At 43.4% G+C, this 21,154-nt stretch overlaps 1 protein-coding gene across 3 annotated transcripts in view; it reads right to left on the bottom strand.

Annotated features, from left to right (window-relative positions):
• znf423 (zinc finger protein 423) overlaps positions 1-21,154 on the bottom strand; it is a 167,275-nt gene that overhangs the window by 80,035 nt on the left and 66,086 nt on the right. For 2 of the 3 annotated variants that reach the window (XM_022206152.2, XM_022206153.2), the window contains exons 4-18: positions 12,977-13,154; positions 12,140-12,264; positions 11,809-11,890; positions 11,632-11,707; positions 10,780-11,060; positions 10,416-10,699; positions 9,950-10,330; positions 9,445-9,626; positions 7,785-8,324; positions 7,486-7,636; positions 6,717-7,283; positions 6,445-6,629; positions 5,464-5,885; positions 4,494-4,707; positions 2,906-2,990 (exon numbers count right to left, since the gene is read on the bottom strand). In XM_022206152.2, the coding sequence (XP_022061844.2) occupies positions 2,906-2,990; positions 4,494-4,707; positions 5,464-5,885; positions 6,445-6,629; positions 6,717-7,283; positions 7,486-7,636; positions 7,785-8,324; positions 9,445-9,626; positions 9,950-10,330; positions 10,416-10,699; positions 10,780-11,060; positions 11,632-11,707; positions 11,809-11,890; positions 12,140-12,264; positions 12,977-13,154 (3,753 nt within the window). The remainder of the gene's footprint in view (positions 1-2,905; positions 2,991-4,493; positions 4,708-5,463; positions 5,886-6,444; positions 6,630-6,716; positions 7,284-7,485; positions 7,637-7,784; positions 8,325-9,444; positions 9,627-9,949; positions 10,331-10,415; positions 10,700-10,779; positions 11,061-11,631; positions 11,708-11,808; positions 11,891-12,139; positions 12,265-12,976; positions 13,155-21,154) is intronic. The other variant, XM_022206154.2, reaches the window with a different exon arrangement.

Below are 21,154 nucleotides of genomic sequence, written 5' to 3'. Positions count from 1 at the left end.
AAAACGGCAAACACTTCGGGTTCAGTCGCTGGATACAAACAGACCCTTTAACCGAGGTGCATCACTGCCTTTATTTCATTTCATTTCTCCTCCATGCACATATTTCAGTGATATTCAGGCAGGCAGGCAGACTGAGAGGTAGTCTAATGCCTTAGGGTGTTTCACTGAACCATGTGACAATATCAAAAGTGACACAAGCACACCTACCAGTGGCAGAGAGTATTGGATGTGAGAGCTGGTGATAAAGCGTGCATGTGTGTCTTAATGAGGCTGGTAGACAGGCAGAAACACTTTACCAAAGATGATAATGGAGAGTACCATAAAAGAGAAAATGAGGATGAAGGAGGTGAAGACAAGAGGATCAAAGGAAGAGAATAAGGCACTGAGAAAGGAAAAAGCTGAAATATTCACATTTTTGTGCTCAGGTGTGTGTGTAGCTTTGAATGCACGAGCATTTAAACTGTAAGCATGTAAAAAACTGCTTTATTAGCATGACTAAACCTGCATTCGGATTTAAGTGTCAGTAGGTAGAGCCTTAAAATTGAGACTTCCAACTTTCAACTGACTGGAAATAGGGAGGTAACAAGTTTTTCATTCAGGGTAAAACTGATTTACTTCATTTTCAGCACAATTCAAGTATCATATTAAAGCAGTTTACTGAGTTGAAGTGAAAGAAGACGCTAAAGGAAGGGAATGGCTGAAGAAAAAAGTGACACAGCAAATCTGAAAAGGTGAGAGAAAAAATCCTTTTCTCGTCACCAGAAACACTAAATCCATTGTGTCTCCTAATTACGACAAATAGCAGTTTACATCTGGCATTCTGCTTTATAGATAGGAAATGACACACTGCTTAACAGAGGAAGTAAATGTTTGAGCGGTAAATCAGTACATACAATTGTGTTTGGGAGGTTTTTTGAGCTATACCAACAGCAAATTGACCACGCTGGTCCTCGGTGAAGCTGAAGACTTATTTTTGATCGTAAATTCTGAGGGTTTAATCAGACCCTAATGACTCTGTGTTTACATTTATTACTGTGCAGCTGTGATCGGCTCAACAACGACAGGTAACATCTTCTTTTAATATTGGTAGTTTTTCTCCCCATCAGTGCTTTTGCGCCAAATAGGATCTTTCAGTTTCCTCAGTTTTTGCTCCCTTCTTCGCTAAGGAGTGGGGGAGGAGAGGCCTGCAGCAAATGTAATAATAGGAACTGGGCAAGCTCTTAAAAATAATCTGCCTCAATTTCATAATTAATCTGCGCTAGGTTTTCACACAATTAGCACGTTAATTAACCCAAAACTGCCACCACAGTGTGGGGATGTGAGTGTGTGTGTGATTGGGGGAGGTGGGGAAGACAGGGATGAGTTCTCTAATCAGACAATGGAGAAGGGAGAGACATGACGATAACAGTGGAAGAAATAACTGAATGACTGAGTCGATTCTCAGGGTGGAGGAAGAAGATCAAAAAAGGTTAGAAGGTGGAATGATACAAGAACGCAAGGAGACGAGGAGGACAAAATCGCAATAATGGAAAGGGGGTTATTTGAGAAATGTGGAGAAAAGCAAAGAAGACAGGTAACAGAAACGATACAGAGAGTGTGTGTTCTTTTATTTCTGCATGTGTACCTGTGTTTGTGCATCTCAGACTGTGTTAGACAGCGAGTGAGGGCGGGGCTGCACAAGAGGGAATGAAGTAAAAGTTACTCCAGCTGTACTTGTGTTTCAACCTCCTCTTCTCGCGTCTCCAGACATTACTAGACAACTCTCACACACAGACACACACACTCTCTACATCCACTTCACACACACACACACACTCAGAGTACATCAGTGACTCTGGGATCGCCTGTCAGGTCTGGCGAGGGGGTTGAAGGTGTGGGGTGTAGAGCATTTGTTCCCCAGAACAACTCGCGGGTCCACCTCGTTAATCTCCATGACGACAGAGATGCTAAGGCAGCAAATTAGCAGCAAGCAGGAGAAAACTGTCATGGGGGAAGCTCATAAAAGAACAACCAAACTACAGAGGTAGGTTTTAGTTAAGCACAGACACCACTTAATATAGATGCACACACACACACACACACACACACACACACACACACACACAGTTGTTTATGACCCTTTCTCAGCCCTTAGCAGATGAAGTGAGGACTTAAATGAAGCAGCTTAACACCACTGCAGCGCCTTATTTTCCTTCAAGCAAAAGCACCTGGCCAGCCAAATATAAACAACTCCAGCTACATGTGTAAGATTTGCAATATACACTGAACATAGGAGGTGTCCATGTTTTAACTGTCAGCAAAAACCTCAAATTTAAACTAACATGTTTAGATACAGTAAGTTATCTTCACTACCTTAGTGCCTGCTGAGACACTGTTAATTAGTATAATCAACTCATAACACCTGCAGCATCATAATAGCATCACACTCTAGTATGTGTTGTTTGACTTCAGCCAAGCCAAGACACGAACACTCATATTACGTGACAGCCAACTGTTTAATGTTGGAGTGATTATATGAACTTTTCACTTTGACTCTTCGTTTTATGCGCTGCACAATCAATAAAATTGTACCTATAATTTCGACTGTTTTCTATGCCAAGCTTTCCAACCCTCAGAGGTGCAGCCAAGTGGTAAATTGCACAACAGCTGGTTCACACAGCCCACAAGTCAAAAAGACCTCTTCATTTCACTCGTCTGTCTCACACCTCTGTGTCTGCGTGAGTGCGTGTGCACACTTGTGTCGCATGAAAAAGAATGCAGTTGTATCATAGTTCCAAAGTGGCATTTAACTATGAAACAGGACCAGAAAATGACATGTTAACGGTCACTGGGCTCACACCGGATGCTACGCGAACGCACACTCACTTAAGTACAACACAGAGAGAAAGATATGTGCCTCACTCACCGATCATGTGATTCGCGACATGAATCTGGATTTCTCTTTCCGTCTCAAACGTCATTTGGCATTTAATACACTGGTAGGTCTTCTTCTGTAATATAAAAATTAAAAAAAAACATTGTTATTGCAATGATATACATCTAATCTAGTAATTTCGAGTATAAAAATAACCTCTAGTGAAATCTGAAAAAAAATCTTACATTTCATGCACACAAAGTACAGAAATCTTCATTAAAATAATATTTCATTTCATTATTCAACATTAAAACAATACGTTCCACTCAAGAGTAAAATATTTTTAGTGTAAAACAGCTCTTCAGAACAACGTGTTTAATCATAAAAACTATTTACCTCTAAGCAGAAAGAAGATGAACTGCAAGGCTCAACAATGGAAATAATACAAGGACTTAGTAATAGCTAATAAAACTCTGAAACCAATCCAAACACTTAGTCTTTTTGTTCATAAAATTGAACCTTTTGTTCCTTTTGCAGTCATCCCTTAACATGTGCGACACATGAATCTCACAAAATCTTGCACTGAAAGTCCAAGTCTGTGGAGACTCGGTAAAGAGAAGATGAGGTATGCAGTTACACAAGTAGGACCTCTGCAGAGAATGTAAGAATCGGAAATTAATAAGGAAGGGAGTGAACAGGAGAAAGATTAAGGGAAGAAGCAATGAAACAGAAACAGGGGGAAAGGATGGAGGCAAAAAAAAGGACAAGAGAGACAGAGAGAGATACAAAAGAGCCAGAGAAACAAGGGTGAGAGACTGAGAAACAAAGAGAGAGAGAGGAGCAGAGGCTCTGCTTATCCATTCATAGCACATAGCGATCACTCATGCACAAACACATACAAAATACACAAAGGCCCCACTTCCACTATCTCTCTGCTGCTTCAGCCTGCTAGAATGAGTACACACACACACACACACACACACACACACACACACACACACACACACACACACACACACACACACACACACACACACACACACACACACACACACACACACACACATCCTACTTTGTCTGCTTTGTGCTGTTAGACTAAGCAGAAACAAAGGTGCAGGTAAGACAGAGGGTCCCTGGGAACTGTCTCTAACACACTCACACACAGACACACACAGACACACAGACACGCGGCAGGTCCCGGGGAGCCTGACTGTCAATATCAAGTAGAGCGAACAGCTCCCACAATGCCTCAGCACGCCCCAGCCGCAGGACCCAGTGGGGCTCAGCTGACACACACCGACATACACATAAGCACACGTATGCAAGCTGCAGACACAAAAGCAGCAGCACGCACCAACACTTCATTCACACACACACACCTCATGCAAACATACAGTTCAGCAGGAGTCTCTGGTACTCTTGAAAACGTCTCCATCTGTTAAATGCAACCCTGGCCATAATCATACAGTCTGATGTTTCTCCTTCCACACTACACTGACGATCTGAGCATGTAAGATGCAAACACGATGAGCCACAATCAATTGCAAATATGCTTGAGCTGTTTTCAGAGAAAGATTTTCATCCAACACGTTCTATCAAACCCCATATCTCCGTCTCATCTTTATTGATCCTGCCTCACCTTAGGTGCAGGTGAAGCCTCAGCCTTCTTTCCTGCTGCGCTGGTTTCAGGGCTGACCTCAGGGTGATCTGTCTGGACGTGACTCTCCAAGTCCTCCAGGCTCTCAAACTTCACCCCGCACTCTGGACACCTCAACCCGGCCACAGCCTTCTCTCCCTGCGTGTCTCCGGGCGTCACAGCTCCTCCCTGGTTGGGACTCTGGCCGTTCGTGCCCCTGGTTTGGATTGAGCATTTCATTAGTTTTAGCTGACCTCAAAAAAACTGGTGTTTGTATACCAGTTTGTGTGTTGTTGTGTTGTATGTTAACTGCATCTAAGGTTTGAGAAAGTATGAGTTCAGCTTACTGCAGCTATATCGCATATAAAGACAGCATAAGCAGAACAGGGACTTATCATCTGAAGTGCTCAGAGGAGTGTCTTCGGAATTTTTTTCCCAGAATTTCCTCAGAGTCAGCAGTTGAAATGTACTTTTACCATTTCAGTGTGCGCTGTGATGGCAAACTTAACAACTACTAGCACTAATAGTACTAGTAGTAGTAGTAGTAGTAGTAGTAGTAGCAGTAAAATAAACTGCTCAAAGATTAGTATTTTTTGGGATATTTATTGAAATTACCATTATCTCAGTCTATTACAGGCAGCAAAAGTAGGTGCTGTTTGTCAGTTTGATTTAGCTCAGCTCAGTCCTCTGCTCTTTCACACTCTAGCAATACATTCAAATCTAAGCTTTCAAATACCTCAGAAGAAATGTTGAATGTCACCTGGCACTCATAATTCCCTTTAGTCTATGGTATGAACAGTCAGTTATGTTTTCTACATAGGTAGTCTACCTAGTTAAACAGTAAGGTTTTAGATTACATGTGTGGAGGGGGCTTAAATCAGGTTTGAAATTCTGCTGCACCACATGTGTTTTGTTCCACAGTTGATTGTAAATGCACATCATTATCAACAAGGTTAAAAAGATGGCCGCCTACCTGCTCATACAACCAGCACAGAGGCCGTAAGGCAGGCCATTGACATCTAGCTTCACCAGCTCGCCTTTGTTCTTGAACTCCTTTAGGCAGAAGGCGCACTTGTACAGCTTATGCTGCTGTAGCTGCCCATTAGGGGATGAAGAGGCTGAGCCGTTGCCTCCACCTGCTCCTCCGTTCCCGCCTACTCCTCCAGCTCCTCCAAGCGCAGAGCCGGTGGAAAGCTTCTGCATGTGGAAGGTGCCGTGGATCTTCAGCTCCAGGGTGGAGGTGACAGTCTGCATGCAGACGACGCAGCGGAAGCCGGTGAGAGAGTTGCGGAGGTCGGGGTGCATCTGGCAATGCTCTATAAACTCCTCCTCACTCTGCAGGGGCATCTTACAGATTCGACAGGTTCCCGTGTCCAGGCTTTTACTATGGGTCACCTGGAGAGAGAGAATATCCTCAGGAATTATCAGTATAATGGTAATAGTCAAAGCACAGGCTTGTATCTATCTTTGATCCAAGCACAGAAGCCCACTTGTTTAAAAAGCAGCTGAATTATTAATCTTTATGGTACATTAAATAGTTTATTCAACTGAAAAGCTATAAAAAGCATTACTTCATAAGCCTCTAAATACACTAAATAAGTCACCGTTACCATAATAACTGACTGTAGCCGCATTACACAACACATTCGTTGAGTACGCCAACATTTTTCTTTGTTTCAGCACAAATTGTCTCTCTTAGGACAATTTAACTTTTTTTAAAGTCTAAAATCAAAGCAGTCAAAGATGTTTCAGGATCAAAATACAGGTACACAAACAGAAAACAACAAAAATGTCACACAGGAGAAAAACAAAAACATGCATCTTCACAGACAGCTACTTTGTTGTACCTGTGAGGGCATCCCTACTGCATTTGCTGTGTAGAACTCGAAACCCAATGCTGAATCATACGGACTACACACGTATTCAAGCTGGAAGACAGTAAAAGTCAACTTACCTTGTGTTCGGTGAGGGTTAGCAGAGATGGGAATCGCTCGCCACATATCGGACACATGTAGTGTTTGGCAGGACCACGATGTGTTTGAGCGTGCTCGCGGAGCCCGTTTTCAGAGAAGAAAGTTCTGGAGCACACATTGCACTTGTGGTTTCCTTTGATGAAGTCTGCCTTCTTCTTTCGAGAACCTAATATACAAAATATAATTATTAGGTATCATTGCAAATATGATGAAGATGAAGTAAACTGTAATTTCAAAGAGAATCTGTCCTTACAAGCATCATCTTCTCCCGGCCGGATGTTGTGATCACGCAGCCGGTGGTTCTGCAGGAGGGACTCCATGGTGTAAGCCGCCCCGCAGATGTCACAGGCATACATGGGCTCTGAATTGTCCAGCTCCTCCTCTCCCCCACTTGCCTCGTGGCTGTTGGCTGCATCTCCTCCCTGGCCTGATCCTCCTCCCACAGCGCTACCCTTTAGCAGCATGTTCTGCAGGTCGGCTTGTTCAGCAGCCACGACTGTTGCTCTTTCGACACCTGCAGCGCCTCCGTTGCCACTTCCTCCTCCTCCTCCTCCTCCTCGCTTGGAGGTCTGAGCGAGCCCATTGGGTGTCCCGTTCTGACTCCCACTGCTCCCTGTGCCACCCCCGTTGCCGGTGATGTTGCCGCCATCGAAGATGCAGTGCTTTTCTCTCAGGTGTCTCTCCAGCAGTGAGATGGCATGGAAAGCTTTGCCGCAGAAGCGACATGTGAACTTCTTGCTGTGCGTGGTGATGTGACACTGCAGCTCCACTTCTGTTCCAAATGTCTCCCCGCAGAAGATGCATTTACGAGGTTTGAGTCCTGCAAAACAAAAATCAAGTTAATGTGAAGATTTGACCAAACCTCTGTCTAAAACATTGTAAAAAATGGGAAGAAAATGTCAACTTTTGTTAGTTTTTATGATATTTTGCTCTGTTTTCTACACTGATGATTTATTTGTTACCACAGTCCGGTTTACTTTACACATGAAACTTAACACGACTCCAGGAAAGGTGTACATTACCTGTGCCGAGACCCCCTGGGAGGCCCGACCTTTGGCCCAGGTGGTTATGCTTAACATGAAGCTGAAGATCGGCCTCTTTTCTGAAGTCCCAGGCACAGGCTGTGCAGCGAAACAGTTTCTTCTCGTTGCTATGCTTCACTGCCAAATGCACCTGGATGACAGAAGGTAGAAGGAAGAAGCAATCCAGGGTAAAAAAATCTTGTGCATGTTTTAAGAATGGATTTATTTTTCCAAACCATCTACATCATTCTTTGTAAAAAAAAAAAAATGAGTACAAAGTAGGAGGCTGTCAAATTTACCTGTATGGACACTTTAGAGTCAAAGACCTCCTGACAGAGAGTGCAGTGGTACAGGACAAACGTGTGCATGTCCAGTAGGTGTTTCTGCAGGTCATCCACGGACGAGAACTGTTTATCGCAGCTCTCGCACACATACTGCGTAGACGTGGTGGTGTAGTGTACTGTCAGGTGTTGAAGCAATGCCTCCTGGGACTCAAAATCCTCCTTGTTGCACTGGGGGCAGGACTGGCGCCTCAGCAGCATCTCCAGGTGTGACTTGAGGTGGGCCTGGAAACCCTCAAAACTAGCAAACCGCAGGTCACACTGGTTGCATGGATAATCCCCGTTGCTCCCCATGGACGGGGTGGAGTCGCCTCCCAGTCTGTGGCGTTTCGGAGAGGAGATCTCGATGTCGGAGGAGGCTGGGCTCAGGTCGGCAACTTTAGCCTGCCGTTTGTTGTTGGCCAGCGGGATGTTCTTGTGGTTCTCCTTTATGTGTTTGGTGAGCTTGAGGAGTGAGCCGAAGATAGGAGAATTGGTGCAGTAAGGGCAGGAGTAAACCTGTACATGGACAATAACTCTTTACTTTTTTTAAGATTATTATACATTGACATATGCTGATATACTGTTTGGTCCTGGGAGACTGAAAGAGACGACAATAAAGATATGAAGACGGGGGAAAAAAACATAAGGCAGAAAGACACAAGCGTAGGCCATAACTCATATTCAGCCCATAACTCTGCAAGCTCACCTATAAAACCTGAAGTTTAATATGTCATTTATTAGCAGGCAGTGAATATTGCATAGATCTGTGTCTTTCTGGCTCTGAAAACCCAAGTTTATAAGAACCTATAAATCTGTGGCTGAAATTTATAGAGAATAGTCTGAAGCATTAAAGCGGGCATTTATTTTCTTTTTTGGTGCATCTAATTGGTGTGGAGTGCCTGTGATCAATAACACACATATTAGAAACGTGGTTTGCATCAACTCCTGTCCAATTTCAATTATGTTTTGAGCACAGCCGGAACTGTGGGTCAGGAGGTGAAATGAACCACATTTTGCAAAGTAACTGAAGACTCATTAATCACAAACTCAGCACAGAAAACAATCTATAAAACTATCAAAGTTCTTTTGTCATGTCACTTGAATCACATGATTAAATAGCAGCCAGATTACTGCTACTCAACTCAACAACTGTGTTGCAATAGCGACATTTTGTTTTATCAGTTCTCATCAAGTCCAGTTAAAGCTTTGGTAGGCAGTATTTTTTGGTATCACTGGCAAAAAATTCCACAATAACCTTTCATTACATTGCAATTCTAGTGGTTTGAGAGGCTGGACTTCTGTATCTCCTCTTGGCTCTGTTTCCAGAGTTAAAAACATTTAGCTTGTGTCTGGAGACTTACTCCACTCACAAAAGCTGTTTTGACTGGACCATGTGAAGAAAACTGAGAGCAATAAAGTCCACAATTAAAGTAAATTAAAGTTAATTTGGATAAACAGAGAACTTTTGAGTAGGTGGTGGGGCTTGAATCCTGCGTGAATGATTTTTGGCCTAACTATTTTTACAAGTTTGTGTATTTTGAAATTCTGATAATTTTGTCTTTTCCAGATTTATGTTCACTGCAGCTTTAAATATTTATTTTTAAAATGTAAATCTTGATTAATTCTCGACTCTCACCTCCATGAAGGACTGAGATGCAGCCTGTAGCACAGGAGACTCCAGCTTGGCCACCACTCCACCAGATGCATTTCCACCACCTGTAGCGGAGGTGCAGTGTGTCTGCTGAATGTGTTCTGTCAATGAAGACTCTGTCAGGAATCCCATTGAGCATTGGTTGCAGAAGAAGGCATGGTTCCCTTCTAGGAAGAAGAAGTTAAAATATATTGTTTTAGAGTGAAGAGGATGTCTGTATGGATTCTCAGTTATCCAGGTCATGGTAATGCATCTGTAGAAAACAACTGGAAGCCTTCTACTGAAGTTCCTAGGATTCACAACAGGATAATTTATGGATATTCCAAACATTCCAAACAGATATTCCCTGCTAATAGTCGCCTACAAATCCCAAAATCATGCAATATATCACAACAGCATTTGTCTAACCTTTCTCTGTATACTATACAAGCATTTGTGATCACCAAAAATACATACTTTGACAAATTCCATAGTTTAATTTTAAACCCACCTAATGTGGTGGATCCTGCCATAATCCCACCAGGCAGGCAGTGGGAAACTCGGATGTGTTCCTGCAGAGAGTTGATGTCCCCGAACATGTCCGGACAGTAGTTGCAGTGGAATGCTGTGACGTTGGTGAACTGCAGCAGAGGAAACGCTGCTGCCGCTGTGCCCACAGTTCCTCCGCTGGCACGGTGAGCTTTGCGCACATGTTCGTTGAGGTTGTAGAGTGTTGGCAGGGTTTCCAAGCAGAGTTGACATGTATGGCTCTGTTGCGGCTTGTCCGCATGGATGGTCTTCAAGTGGATCTCCAGTACTGCCAGACTATGGAAGTCTCTCTTTGAGCAGTATGGGCAAGAGTATGTCACTTTACTCCAGTTCCCTCCCCCACCTGTAGTAATAGAAAGTACAAATGGTACTTTAGAAATGCACAAAAGTAGTTTTAACTAAGAAGTGTTGGCAAGTGACGACCATACCTCCACCTTGATGACCTAGGCTAATCCCCATGTCCTCCCCAGTATCAGCGCCTCTCCTGCGGCTTCGTTCGCTACCCTGGCTGTGCTTTAGTGTTGAGTCAGGTGTCGAGCCTCTCTCCAGACTGGCACTAGAGTCAGGAGTGGCCGAGCTCATTGAAGCCACGCTGCCGAGGGCTGGGTCTGGACTGGCAGCGCTGTGATTAGAGGAGTCGGGCTGACGATGGCTGTCTAGGTGGCAGTAGACGTCCTCTACAGATGGGAACTGTTCTGAACAGACAGGACATCTGGGGATACAGAAAAAGATCAGTAAAATTCAAGTTCCACCTTAATGAGAATTAGTGGGTTGAAAACTTTAAGCCAGTACTTGTGTTTGCGGTTGGCATGCTGGGTTTCAATATGCGTGAGGAGCGACGCCTCATCTAGAAAGATCTCAGGACAGTGGATGCATTGCAAGTCAGCTCGGTCGGACAGCTGGGGGTGTCTCGTCAGGACGTGTTTCTCCAACTCGTCGGTCTGGCTGAACGTCTCCTCGCAGTAATCACACATATAGAGGTCCTGCTCGAGGTCGCCTTCTCCTCCTGCTCCCTTCTTTCCACCATCTCTCTCGCTTCTCAGCGCAAGATGTTCTCTGTTCTTACGATGAGCCTGGCAGAGATAGAAATAGTCAAAACACCAAAGGAAGGTAGGGCATCAACTACAGCACTTCTGCTGTTCTTCTCTTTTTTCTTAATCTTTCATTCTTCTATCACTTTTATTGCCCGCTAATGTCCAGATCTTTAGGCATTATTATTAATTATTGCTTCCAAACTCTCTTTCTGTGTCTTGACTTATTTTTTTTGTCTCCTTTTTTATAGACAGCTTTAGCCATTAGCATAGTACTAGCCACTGTGAAAGCTAACTTCCTGATTTGTGGTGACAGCTTGTGTTTCTTGTTGTTGTAGTCTCTGCTTGAGAAACCCTTTTGGGAACGCAGAGTGACAACAGACAGAGAGGGATGGCTACATCAGACCGCTTTTAATTTATCAATAATCTGATTTACTGATACCGATAATCAGAAAAATGCAAAATATCGACCATGATAATCGACCAGACTAATAATCGGTCTGTTCTTACTTTACTTCCTAAAAAGAAATCTAGTATTAGTAACTGGTAATGGGAGTAATAAGACCAAGTAGTTTACACGAGAGTAGTGATATCTTAAGGTGTAACTGTCTACCTGCATGTGGCTCTGCAGCGATGAGGTGGAGGAGAACCCACGTTTACACACGCTGCATTTAAATGGTTTGCTGGAGCTGTGGAGTTAAAAAAAACACAGTCACAAAACACGCTGAAAAAAAAGAATCAAAAGCAATTTTTGTACAAATTTCCTTCTAATAACCTCAGAAGCAGTTACCTGTGTGTCTTGAGATGTATCTTCAGGTGATCAGAGCGGGAGAAAGCAGCTTCACACTCCTGACAGCTATACTTCTTATCTCCTGTATCATTTGACAGTTTGATCAGAGATAATTACTTCAGAGAATAGTTCCAATGTAGAACGCAGCTCAAAACCCAAGACTAATACTGATATTTCTTCATTTGCTTTATTGAATAACAAGTTTATCATTGGCCCTTAATTCCTCGTAGGTACCATGTCATCACGGCTCACCGACATTTAGCAGGTGAAAATGTTAATAAAAACTGAAAGAGCAGATTTGGAGGCAAAACTGCTCCATTCTTGTGCATACCTGTGTGGAGTTTGACGTGGCGATCTCTGCTCCTCTTGTGTTTAAACAGACGGCTGCAGAAGGTACACTTGAAGGGCAGCTTGTCGCTGTGGATCTGCTCGTGTCGTTTCAGGTAACTCAGGCGGCTGAGGAGGTAGAAGACGAACAGTCGTGATAACAATGATTACCTGTTATTTCAGACACGCTTTATAAAGTGGCTTAATAAAAACAAACACCCGCATCAAAATAGCTTCAAGTGGGAAGTACTTTGCGATTAAAATCAGCTATAAGTGATATGAAAGATTAAAGAGACTATGCTTGTTTTTGCTGCTTGGGACTGTCAGTTGCTTAAACTATTTTTAAAAACAAGGCATACATACATACAATAACAAGAAAGCAGAAAGAATAAAGGAGAGCTCAATGAGAGTGAGTAATATAGAGGGATAATAATGATGACTCTATGGTGTGTGTGTGTGTGTGTGTGTGTGTGTGTGTGTGTGTGTGTGTGTGTGTGTGTGTGTGTGTGTGTGTGTGTGTGTGTGTGTGTGTGTGTGTGTGTGTGTGTGTGTGTGTGACAGCTGTTCTTAAAATGGGTCTTGACTTAGTCCCTGGAGAAGTGAGTGAGAAATGTATTCACCTCATTCCTTTTACTGTTTGCCTTAGTGGTCTATGTTACCATGGTAATATTGAGAATACAGTTTATTCATGTACACATTGATATTCATGAGTAGGATGGGAGGAGGCAGCTAAACATCCAAATGTGACATTGGTGTGATTGTCTACAATCCGCAGTGTGTTTTAGTCAACCGAGGTGGCACCTGCAGCCTCTTCGGAGACCACACATGCAGAATTTGCTACCTGAAGGACTTGTCACAGAACTGGCAGGGGTATGGCAGACCAGCACCTCCTTCCTCCTCGCCGCCAGTGGCCATGCCAAGGTCGCAGCAGCCATCAGGCATCTGCGAAGGCGATGCCACGTCTTTACTAGAGGGCGACGAAGGCACCCAGGACAGCCCTGCTGGGTCATCATCGCCATCTGATAAAGAGGGAAGACAGACGCAGAAACGTTGAGAAAGTATCTCCAAATCACCTGCAGCAAGAAAAACATAAATGTAACTTTTGGTCACAGCTGCATGATTTCAAATGAACACACAGGTGAGCGCAGACGGGAAAAGGTGGGGGTAAAATGGGGAGCATTACAATGATTAAAAAGAAGTTTTCTTGGAAGGCAAAAGGAGGGAGAGGCAGCCTGTGGGAGTTTAAAAGAGAAAAAAAAATATGATATAAACAAAAAAAATAAACACATTTATCCTGGTTACACACACACAGACCGAAAATGAGGATGGCAGAGATAAAGAGAGTGAATGAAACAGAAGAGAGAGACGCACTCCGGCAGTAGCAACATCTAAATAGAAAGCTCCAAGAACTATGTATCCCCGATGGAGCCCAGAAATAAGGACAGAGTGTATTTTCTCTCCCTTCATCCTCCCTCTGCAGCCATCCCTCGTTCCATCCCTCCCCTCAGCTCCCCTCCCCTCCCATCCCTCCATCCGTCCCCAAAGACCATAGATCCGCCTCATCATATTTTCATTAGGGCCTTGGCAGATTGAAACGTCGGAAAAGCGATTAGGAGATGTGGAGAGCAGAGCGGAAAGATGGCGATATTCACTCCCTTTATCTGTCATACATAGGAGATTATGCATTGCTCTTTTCCTTTTTTCCTCTCTCTTTTTTCCCCTCCTGTGTAGTCTGGCACAGAGGCGACAAAAAGGCCACGACTCCTTTAATAGACACTTCAGAATGGATTTCAGGCGACAAAAGAGGGGGCTGAATAATGCTTGATATTGTTCTGTTCTTCTTTGTGCGCTCTGTGAAGCAGCACAGTGAGGCTATTTAGCATTTGCCTGAAAAATGTAAAGGCAAGAGGAGATGAAGAGAGGCTGTTTTCTTTGGTTTCATGTGATAGCTGTATCAAGTAGGCCAGCAACAAATCAAAGAAAGTGCCAATATTCATTATAGGCACAATATCTCTGCAATGCAAACATTCCAGCTCAGCAGCACAGACGCATGTGCAGGAGAGAAGTTTCTCCTGATAATTTTAGAAACCTCTCCAAAGCACACACCGTTTTACCTCAACCAACTCCTACCACAATCTTGTGCTTCTTCTGTGTGTGTGTGTGTGTGTGTGTGTGTGTGTGTGTGTGTGTGTGTGTGTGTGTGTGTGTGTGTGTGTGTGTGTGTGTGTGTGTGTGTGTGTGTGTGTGTGTGTGTGTGTGTGTGCGCGCGTGTGTGTCTAGTCTACTGTGTATTACGCCTTGCAGAGAGGAGGTGGAAAACAGATTCTTGTGATGAATCGATCGCGGGGAAAATGTAGGCACGGCGATGAGCAAATAGAACTCTGCAGGGGGGTCCGGGTTAAAAAAAAAACTGTAAGCGCATTGAATTATGAATTTGACTGGAAGCAAGAAGGAAAATAAAAAAGGCTTAAGAAAATATAAGGAATAAAGATATCAACATGAAGCCTAAAAGAAAGGAAAGAAGGAGTCGGTAAGAGAGAAAAAGTGAAAGATGGGGCAGTTGGAGACAGAAAAATTGGGTGTATGAAGGAGGCAGGGAGGGTGAAGAAGCGGTAACAGGGTGAAATGAGAAAAACAAACAGTAAGTCAGTGTAGAGCTGTGCAAACAGTGAGTAAAAATGAGTGCACAGGAGACACTTCAGGAAAAAGTTGAAAATTAGTGCAAAAGAGATGAGAAACATTGCAGAGGATACAGAAAGTTATTGGGCCAAATCTGTCTGCAACAAGTCAGATAAACAAGAAAGTATGATGCTAAACTCAGATTATTCTGATAAGCTTCTCCAGATGAAACTGACATGTATTTCAAATTAATTCAGATTCTGTTTTTCTAAATGTCTCACTTCATTCTGACGTTTATTCTCAGGATACAGTAACCAGTGATGCTATTACAAAATATTCAGTGACAGGAATGCTTTTTTATGCATTAAATGCCTGAGTAGATGTCCCTTTGTTCACCTGATAAAGATAAAGATGAAATTTGAATATTACATAAGCATTTAGCAACTAGGGAATAAGGCAGCCCTTCTTTCAATCAATCAGAGTTATCCTGGGCCTTACATCAGGCAAATACAGGAAGGACAGACTGCAATACTAAGTATTGATCTAATATCGGTATTCTAATTTTCTCAGTTTTCCAAAATTCTGCCTGTGGGGAAATCTAACAAACAGCAACTATAGGATTGCCATGGTTGGCCTGTGGTGACTGAAGAAATTGAAGTAATAGCAAAAACATGGAATTTTATGAAGATATTTACCAAGAAACTGCATTTAATTGGGTTCGACCACATCAAGCAGCATTGGCATTGATGCTACTTCTCCATCGTTAATCAATGCAGTCGCAGAAACTAGTTGTCTCTTCAATTTTTATTGGTTTTATTTATCTGAAATCAGTAAAAATGCGGAACAGTGTAGTCTAAAAATCAGCAAAGCATGATGAAAAAGCTAAATATCTGACACAAGACTCAGCAAACAGATCCTAGAGCAGCAAGAATTTCTATCAGAATGTATATTCAACAGTTACTGTGATTTACATACATGTGCTTTCACCTTTTCTATGTAAAAATATTGACCTCACTTTCCTTTCAATGTTAGCGACATCAAAAGAAAACCTGATTATATGGCAGTCTCCAAAAAATATATTCTTAAATGTACCATTTGCCTGGAGTAAGAGCGGTGTTAAAATGCAGTGTGTCTATAAAATGCCAATCCAGACACCCCCTGCTGCCCACACAACAGGGTCTAAGTATTTAATGTAGCCTGACAAAGATGCATGATGTAGTCTCACACAAATGCATCACTCTCTCACCTTTGGTCTCTTTTTCTTTACTTTGTCAAGCAAGATTTCATGAAGAATACACAAGCTGAGAGAGTCAAACGGCAGACACAAAGAAATACTCAACCCAAAATGTTCAGCACAAAGAACTGAAAATGAAATCTCAAAGAACTGTGGCAAAGAAGAGAGAGTAAACAAACGCCAAAAACAACGAAAGTAGTTTTTTTATAATCACAGCGCTGGTCTGGACACATGTGGATCATTATAGAGACACCAGTATGAGTCAGTTAAATGTTTCTGAGGTGGGAAAGTGTGGTGAGGAGGGATGAAGGGAGGAAGGGGGAGATTGCACTACAGAGATTCAGTCGGAGCAAGAGGGAGAAATCACTTTTTGAGGGGGGGATGGAGGGGTGTCGAGAAAGAAGGGGAGGAGAGATTAGCGTCATTAAAGAGCCCTAATCCTCTGACTAGCGTGGCTGGCGCTAAAATGGAGGATCACACGGCTTTTTAACGGCGCCTTTGTCAGTCGGCCACGAGGGGACCTGGCAAGACAAGGCCGAATGGCAAACTGGGAGAAACTGGAGGACGGGGAGGAGGGGGGGAGCGAAGAAAATTTCAATGAAAAGTTAAATTAGAGAAGAATCCTCGAGAGGAGAGAAGATGAGGAGGAGGATGGATGGTTGAGGAGGGAAGAGGAGGGGGGGATTGGAGAAAGGAAAAAAAAAGAAAAAGAGGAAGAGAAAGTGTTGGAAATTAAAAAAAAAAAAAGGAGAAACAGCCAGGAGCAGGCGGACGCCGACACACGCTGTTCCTACCCCCGTCTCCTCCTCCTCCTACTTTCTGTTCTTCTCTGGCGAATGAAAACGAACGAACGGAGCGGAGTGGACCGCGGGGCCCCAACCGCTCAGCTCCCGCTTTATCTCTCACTCTGCAGTCTTCTCCTTTCCCATCCATTCCCTCTATTCTTCATCCCTCCCTCTGTCCTCAGCAGTCCCTCTACTCTTCTGTCTTCATCTCTCTTCCACTACCTCCCTCCCTCCCTCGCTCCCTCCCTCCGTCACCTTTCATGTTGTTACTCATTATAGCACTGACATCTCTCCCTCTGTCCCTCCGTCTCCCCGACAGTTTCTCCCCTACTGGTGTTGGCCTTCACCCCTGTGTCTCGGCCTGGACGGGACCGAGGGAGAGGAGGAGGGGGGAAGATGTTCCAGATGGACGGACTCTGAACTCCAGAAGAGAGGGAAAAGATGGTGGGATGAAAAGGGGGAGAGGAGGAGGAAGAGGAGAAGGAAGAGGAGAGGAGAAGGAGCCCAGGGAGTCTGCAATAAAAAATTGGAAAAAAAAGACGAGAAAGGAAACTAAACAGACCGCCTAAGTCTACCTGAAACAACAGACATGCACACGCAAACGCACACATGCAAACAACACACGCGCTCCCTGCATGTTTCTCTAATAGGCCAGACAGTGAGGCAACGTGTGGAGGACACAGCCTTGGTGAAACACTCTAATGAAGAGACACACACGCTGATCGATTTCTCTTTATGTTCCTGCCACCCTTGTCTCCGTCCCCCCCATCCGAACTCAGTGCGATTGTCATAACTGTCACACAGAGGGAAATTATATGAAAGCTGCAGAGTTTAGAAAAATGGAACCATCATTAAAAGAAACTTTGGAGACTATTTTGATCTTCATATGTTGTGATTAACAACTCTATTAGCCAAATTCCAGCAAATTGCATCCAAATTTCTGCTGCCACCGACTGAGGTTGTAACCCATTTGATGGAACCAACAGTCGAGAACATTAGTACGTGTTGTCTGCTCTGGATAACTTTGTCGGCTAAATGCCTGAAATAGAAATATAATCCATGTATGTCATGCTTTCTCTCTTTTATATGGCTTTGATGTTTGAATCAAAGACGCTCAGCTGGTAGCAGCAAAAGGGTTTTAGGTCCCAGTGCTGCTACTACAAGAGTTAACATTGTCTGTTACCTACAGTGGTGTGCAAAAAAAACAAAAAAAACTTAGGAACATTATGAATTAGTAATACACAAAGTGATCGGGCAAGTTTGACATGCATTTAATTGTCAGAGTAAAATATTATTTCAAATCAGTGCATAAGTTGGAGTAAAATTCTTTACCATATCTTTCCTTCCAACCCATTAGCATGGCTGACATTTGGTATTTTTTCGATTATAGGTATCTGTATTTTTATTGACCAGTTAATGTTAAATTAAAAGCTCTACTTCAGGTTTGTTGCACCCTCCTCTCTTTGTCGTCACCATGTGGTCTCACAAATGTCTCTCAAGCAGCAAAAAATTGAACAAGAAACACAAACCGAGAAGCTTAATTTCCTGCAGGAAATTAATTTCTCTCACAGTGACTAAGGCTATGCTAACAGCTACCGACTAAGTTAAAAGGTCTGTATTTATATAGCGCTTTACTATACCTGCAAGGTACCCAAAGCGCTTTACATGATACGTCACATTCACCCATTCACACACACATTCACACACTGATGGCGGGAGCTGCCATGCAAGGCGCTAACCACGACCCATCAGGAGCAATTCGGGGTTAGGTGTCTTGCTCAGGGACACCTCAAGCACGACGGGGCGAGGATCGAACCGGCAACCCTTCGGTTGCAAGACGGCCACTCTACCCACTGAGTCATGCCGCCCCTTAGGTAGTTTCAGAATAACCTGAAACACAGTTTGGAAAACAATAATTATTAACACTTTAAGATCTGGATCTTAGTGGACAATAACTGTGATAGAAGAGTGAAAGATTAAGGAAACAGAGAAGAACAGCAGACATAACTCCAGGAGTTATGAATGACAGGTTCTCTGCTTTCATTTTCTGTTAAAACATTATATTTAATGTATCTCAGTTCCACATATTGGTTATCAGCCTGCCTTCATTGGGATTTGTGTCAGTATCGGCCCAAAAAACCCTGATTATCAGTCAATCTCTCGTTGTTCATATGGATGCTATTCTCAGTATCCACAGCAAGGAAACCTAACTGCTTTGCGATACTGTCCCAGCTTAAATAGATTTGTTCATCTTGCTCAAATTTTAATCCTCCTATCAGCTTGCCTTTCCCTGCACCTTCCCTTCTTGCTTCCGTCCTCCACCCCACTGTCCTTTCCACCTTTCTCCTTGGCCACTGGCCCAGACCTGCACCTTTCCCTGCAAGACCCCCGCTGACCTCCTATCCCTCCATCCCTTCCTCGCTCCATCCCTCCTTTCACCGCTCCCCAGGCCCCCTCCGATGGCCCCAGGCTGCCCCAGGCGAGCACACACACACAGCCCCAGACTCACCATAGGGGGCAGAAAAACAACTTCCACCCTTGGCTCACTCTGGGCAGCCCGGCACACACTCATTCTGGCTTTCGTCATCTCACATAGACAGACACACATGCGCACACAATTAGGGAACAATTCAATATCCTGTACTGAGGTAGGTTTGGTGCAAAACAGTGATACCATGCGCCTTATTTGTTGTAATTTCTCCACACGCATCTTTATTTTTCAGAAGGATTTCCCGCTGAGTAAAATAATAGTGGCTGTCTCCTTTCAGATTCCTGCTGAAAATCATCTCTAAATTTAGTGCTGCATTTCCCTAATAAATTTCTTAATTTGTCTTGTTTGATATTTAAGAAATGAGACCATACAACTAAGTAAAGACTATTCTATTTATTGACAAGGTTGTATATTAACTGTACATAACAATAAAAACTTGACAGCTAAAACAAATTATGAATTACTACTGGCAGAACGATCTGAGGATTTATTTCCAAACACTACGCATTGGGACGGCTAGACAGAAGAACAATCCCTACCTGGCTCTGTGATTACCATATGAGTTGACATGGCAACCGGTAAGCTAGACACAGCTTACTGGTTGCCATGCATTATGAGAATTGCACAGTAGGAACTTTTCTTTGACCAGTCAAATTGTTTGGCTGAAACTACCTGTTGCGTCGTCTATCTAATGCAGCGGTAGGAAAAGTAGAAGCCTGAATTCTTTCTGCTGCAGAGAACACAGAAGATGGCAATGTCCACAGATAGAGGCCTCACAAGTGATCAGTTTCTCATATAATTTCTTTCAATAAGCATATCAGGACATGCTAACAACATGGTGTAGATGCAACACACAAAGCTCTGCAAAACGCATCCACAACACGGTTTGGATATTAACTGGGTGAAGCGGTTCACACATATGCACATGGCTGCAGTCCTGGCCCTGTGCTTGGAGGAGCCACAGTCCTCTGCTGCTGTCCTTGTAGCTCACATGGGATGCAGTCTGTCGGGACGAACACATGCGAGCCACAGCGAGGACAGACAGAAAGGACGATGCGGCAGTCTGTCCGGGGCCCGAGCCCACGAGGACGCGATGGATGGACACGCACACAAACACATGCATTCATACACTTGCAAGCAGGCTGTGGGGACCCTCACCTCCTGCCCTGGGAATGGGTCCGGCTGCTTTGGACGCTTTTGGGCGCCAACTGCTCCATATGGGCAGTGTGTGTTTGTGTGTGTGTGCGAGTGTGTTTGAGGGCAGAAGGTTAGGGGCAGGGGGCTAAGGATGGGGGTGGGTGGACAGTGGGCCGGCAGATGACAAGTTTGTCGCTACCACACAGCATAATGTACAGTATGCAAACATCAAACAGAGCACACACACAACCTACACAGGGTAGCTACATGTTTTGAGGCAAGGTCAGTGCAGGTAACAAAATGAATAAAGTAAATTTTGATTTAAAAAGAACTATTTCTTACAGTATCTAAACCTTCCAGCTACTATATTTAGTCAAGTAGAGGGACTTTGATTAAACAGTGAGGCTTTCAAAATTGATGTAAAACCATTTATGTGCTTTCCAGAAGTGAGATACAAGATATGGCAAAACTGTCAGTATAGATTTTCAAGTATTATTGTTAAATTTTCTTTTGTTTTTAGTTTAGCCTTCTGAACCCCAAGTAGTTTCTGGTGTTTTTGTTTGTTTGTTTTCTTTGCTCCTGTGACATTTTTACTAACTGTGGGCTCATTTTCACTGCAAAATAAAGCCCTGCATCTCTATAAAAAATGCTTTAGTGCAGTATAAACAAGTTCTAATGCCATCAAGCACAAACAATATAAATCAAAAGCTGAACTTTTTTTAAAATTTATTTTACAAAAATTTTAAAATTTTT

Source organism: Acanthochromis polyacanthus, chromosome 8 (genome assembly GCF_021347895.1).
Source record: "Acanthochromis polyacanthus isolate Apoly-LR-REF ecotype Palm Island chromosome 8, KAUST_Apoly_ChrSc, whole genome shotgun sequence".
NCBI classification, from domain to species: domain Eukaryota; kingdom Metazoa; phylum Chordata; class Actinopteri; family Pomacentridae; genus Acanthochromis; species Acanthochromis polyacanthus.
Note: the sequence above shows the minus strand (reverse complement) of the source record. Positions and strands in the feature narration are given on the sequence as shown.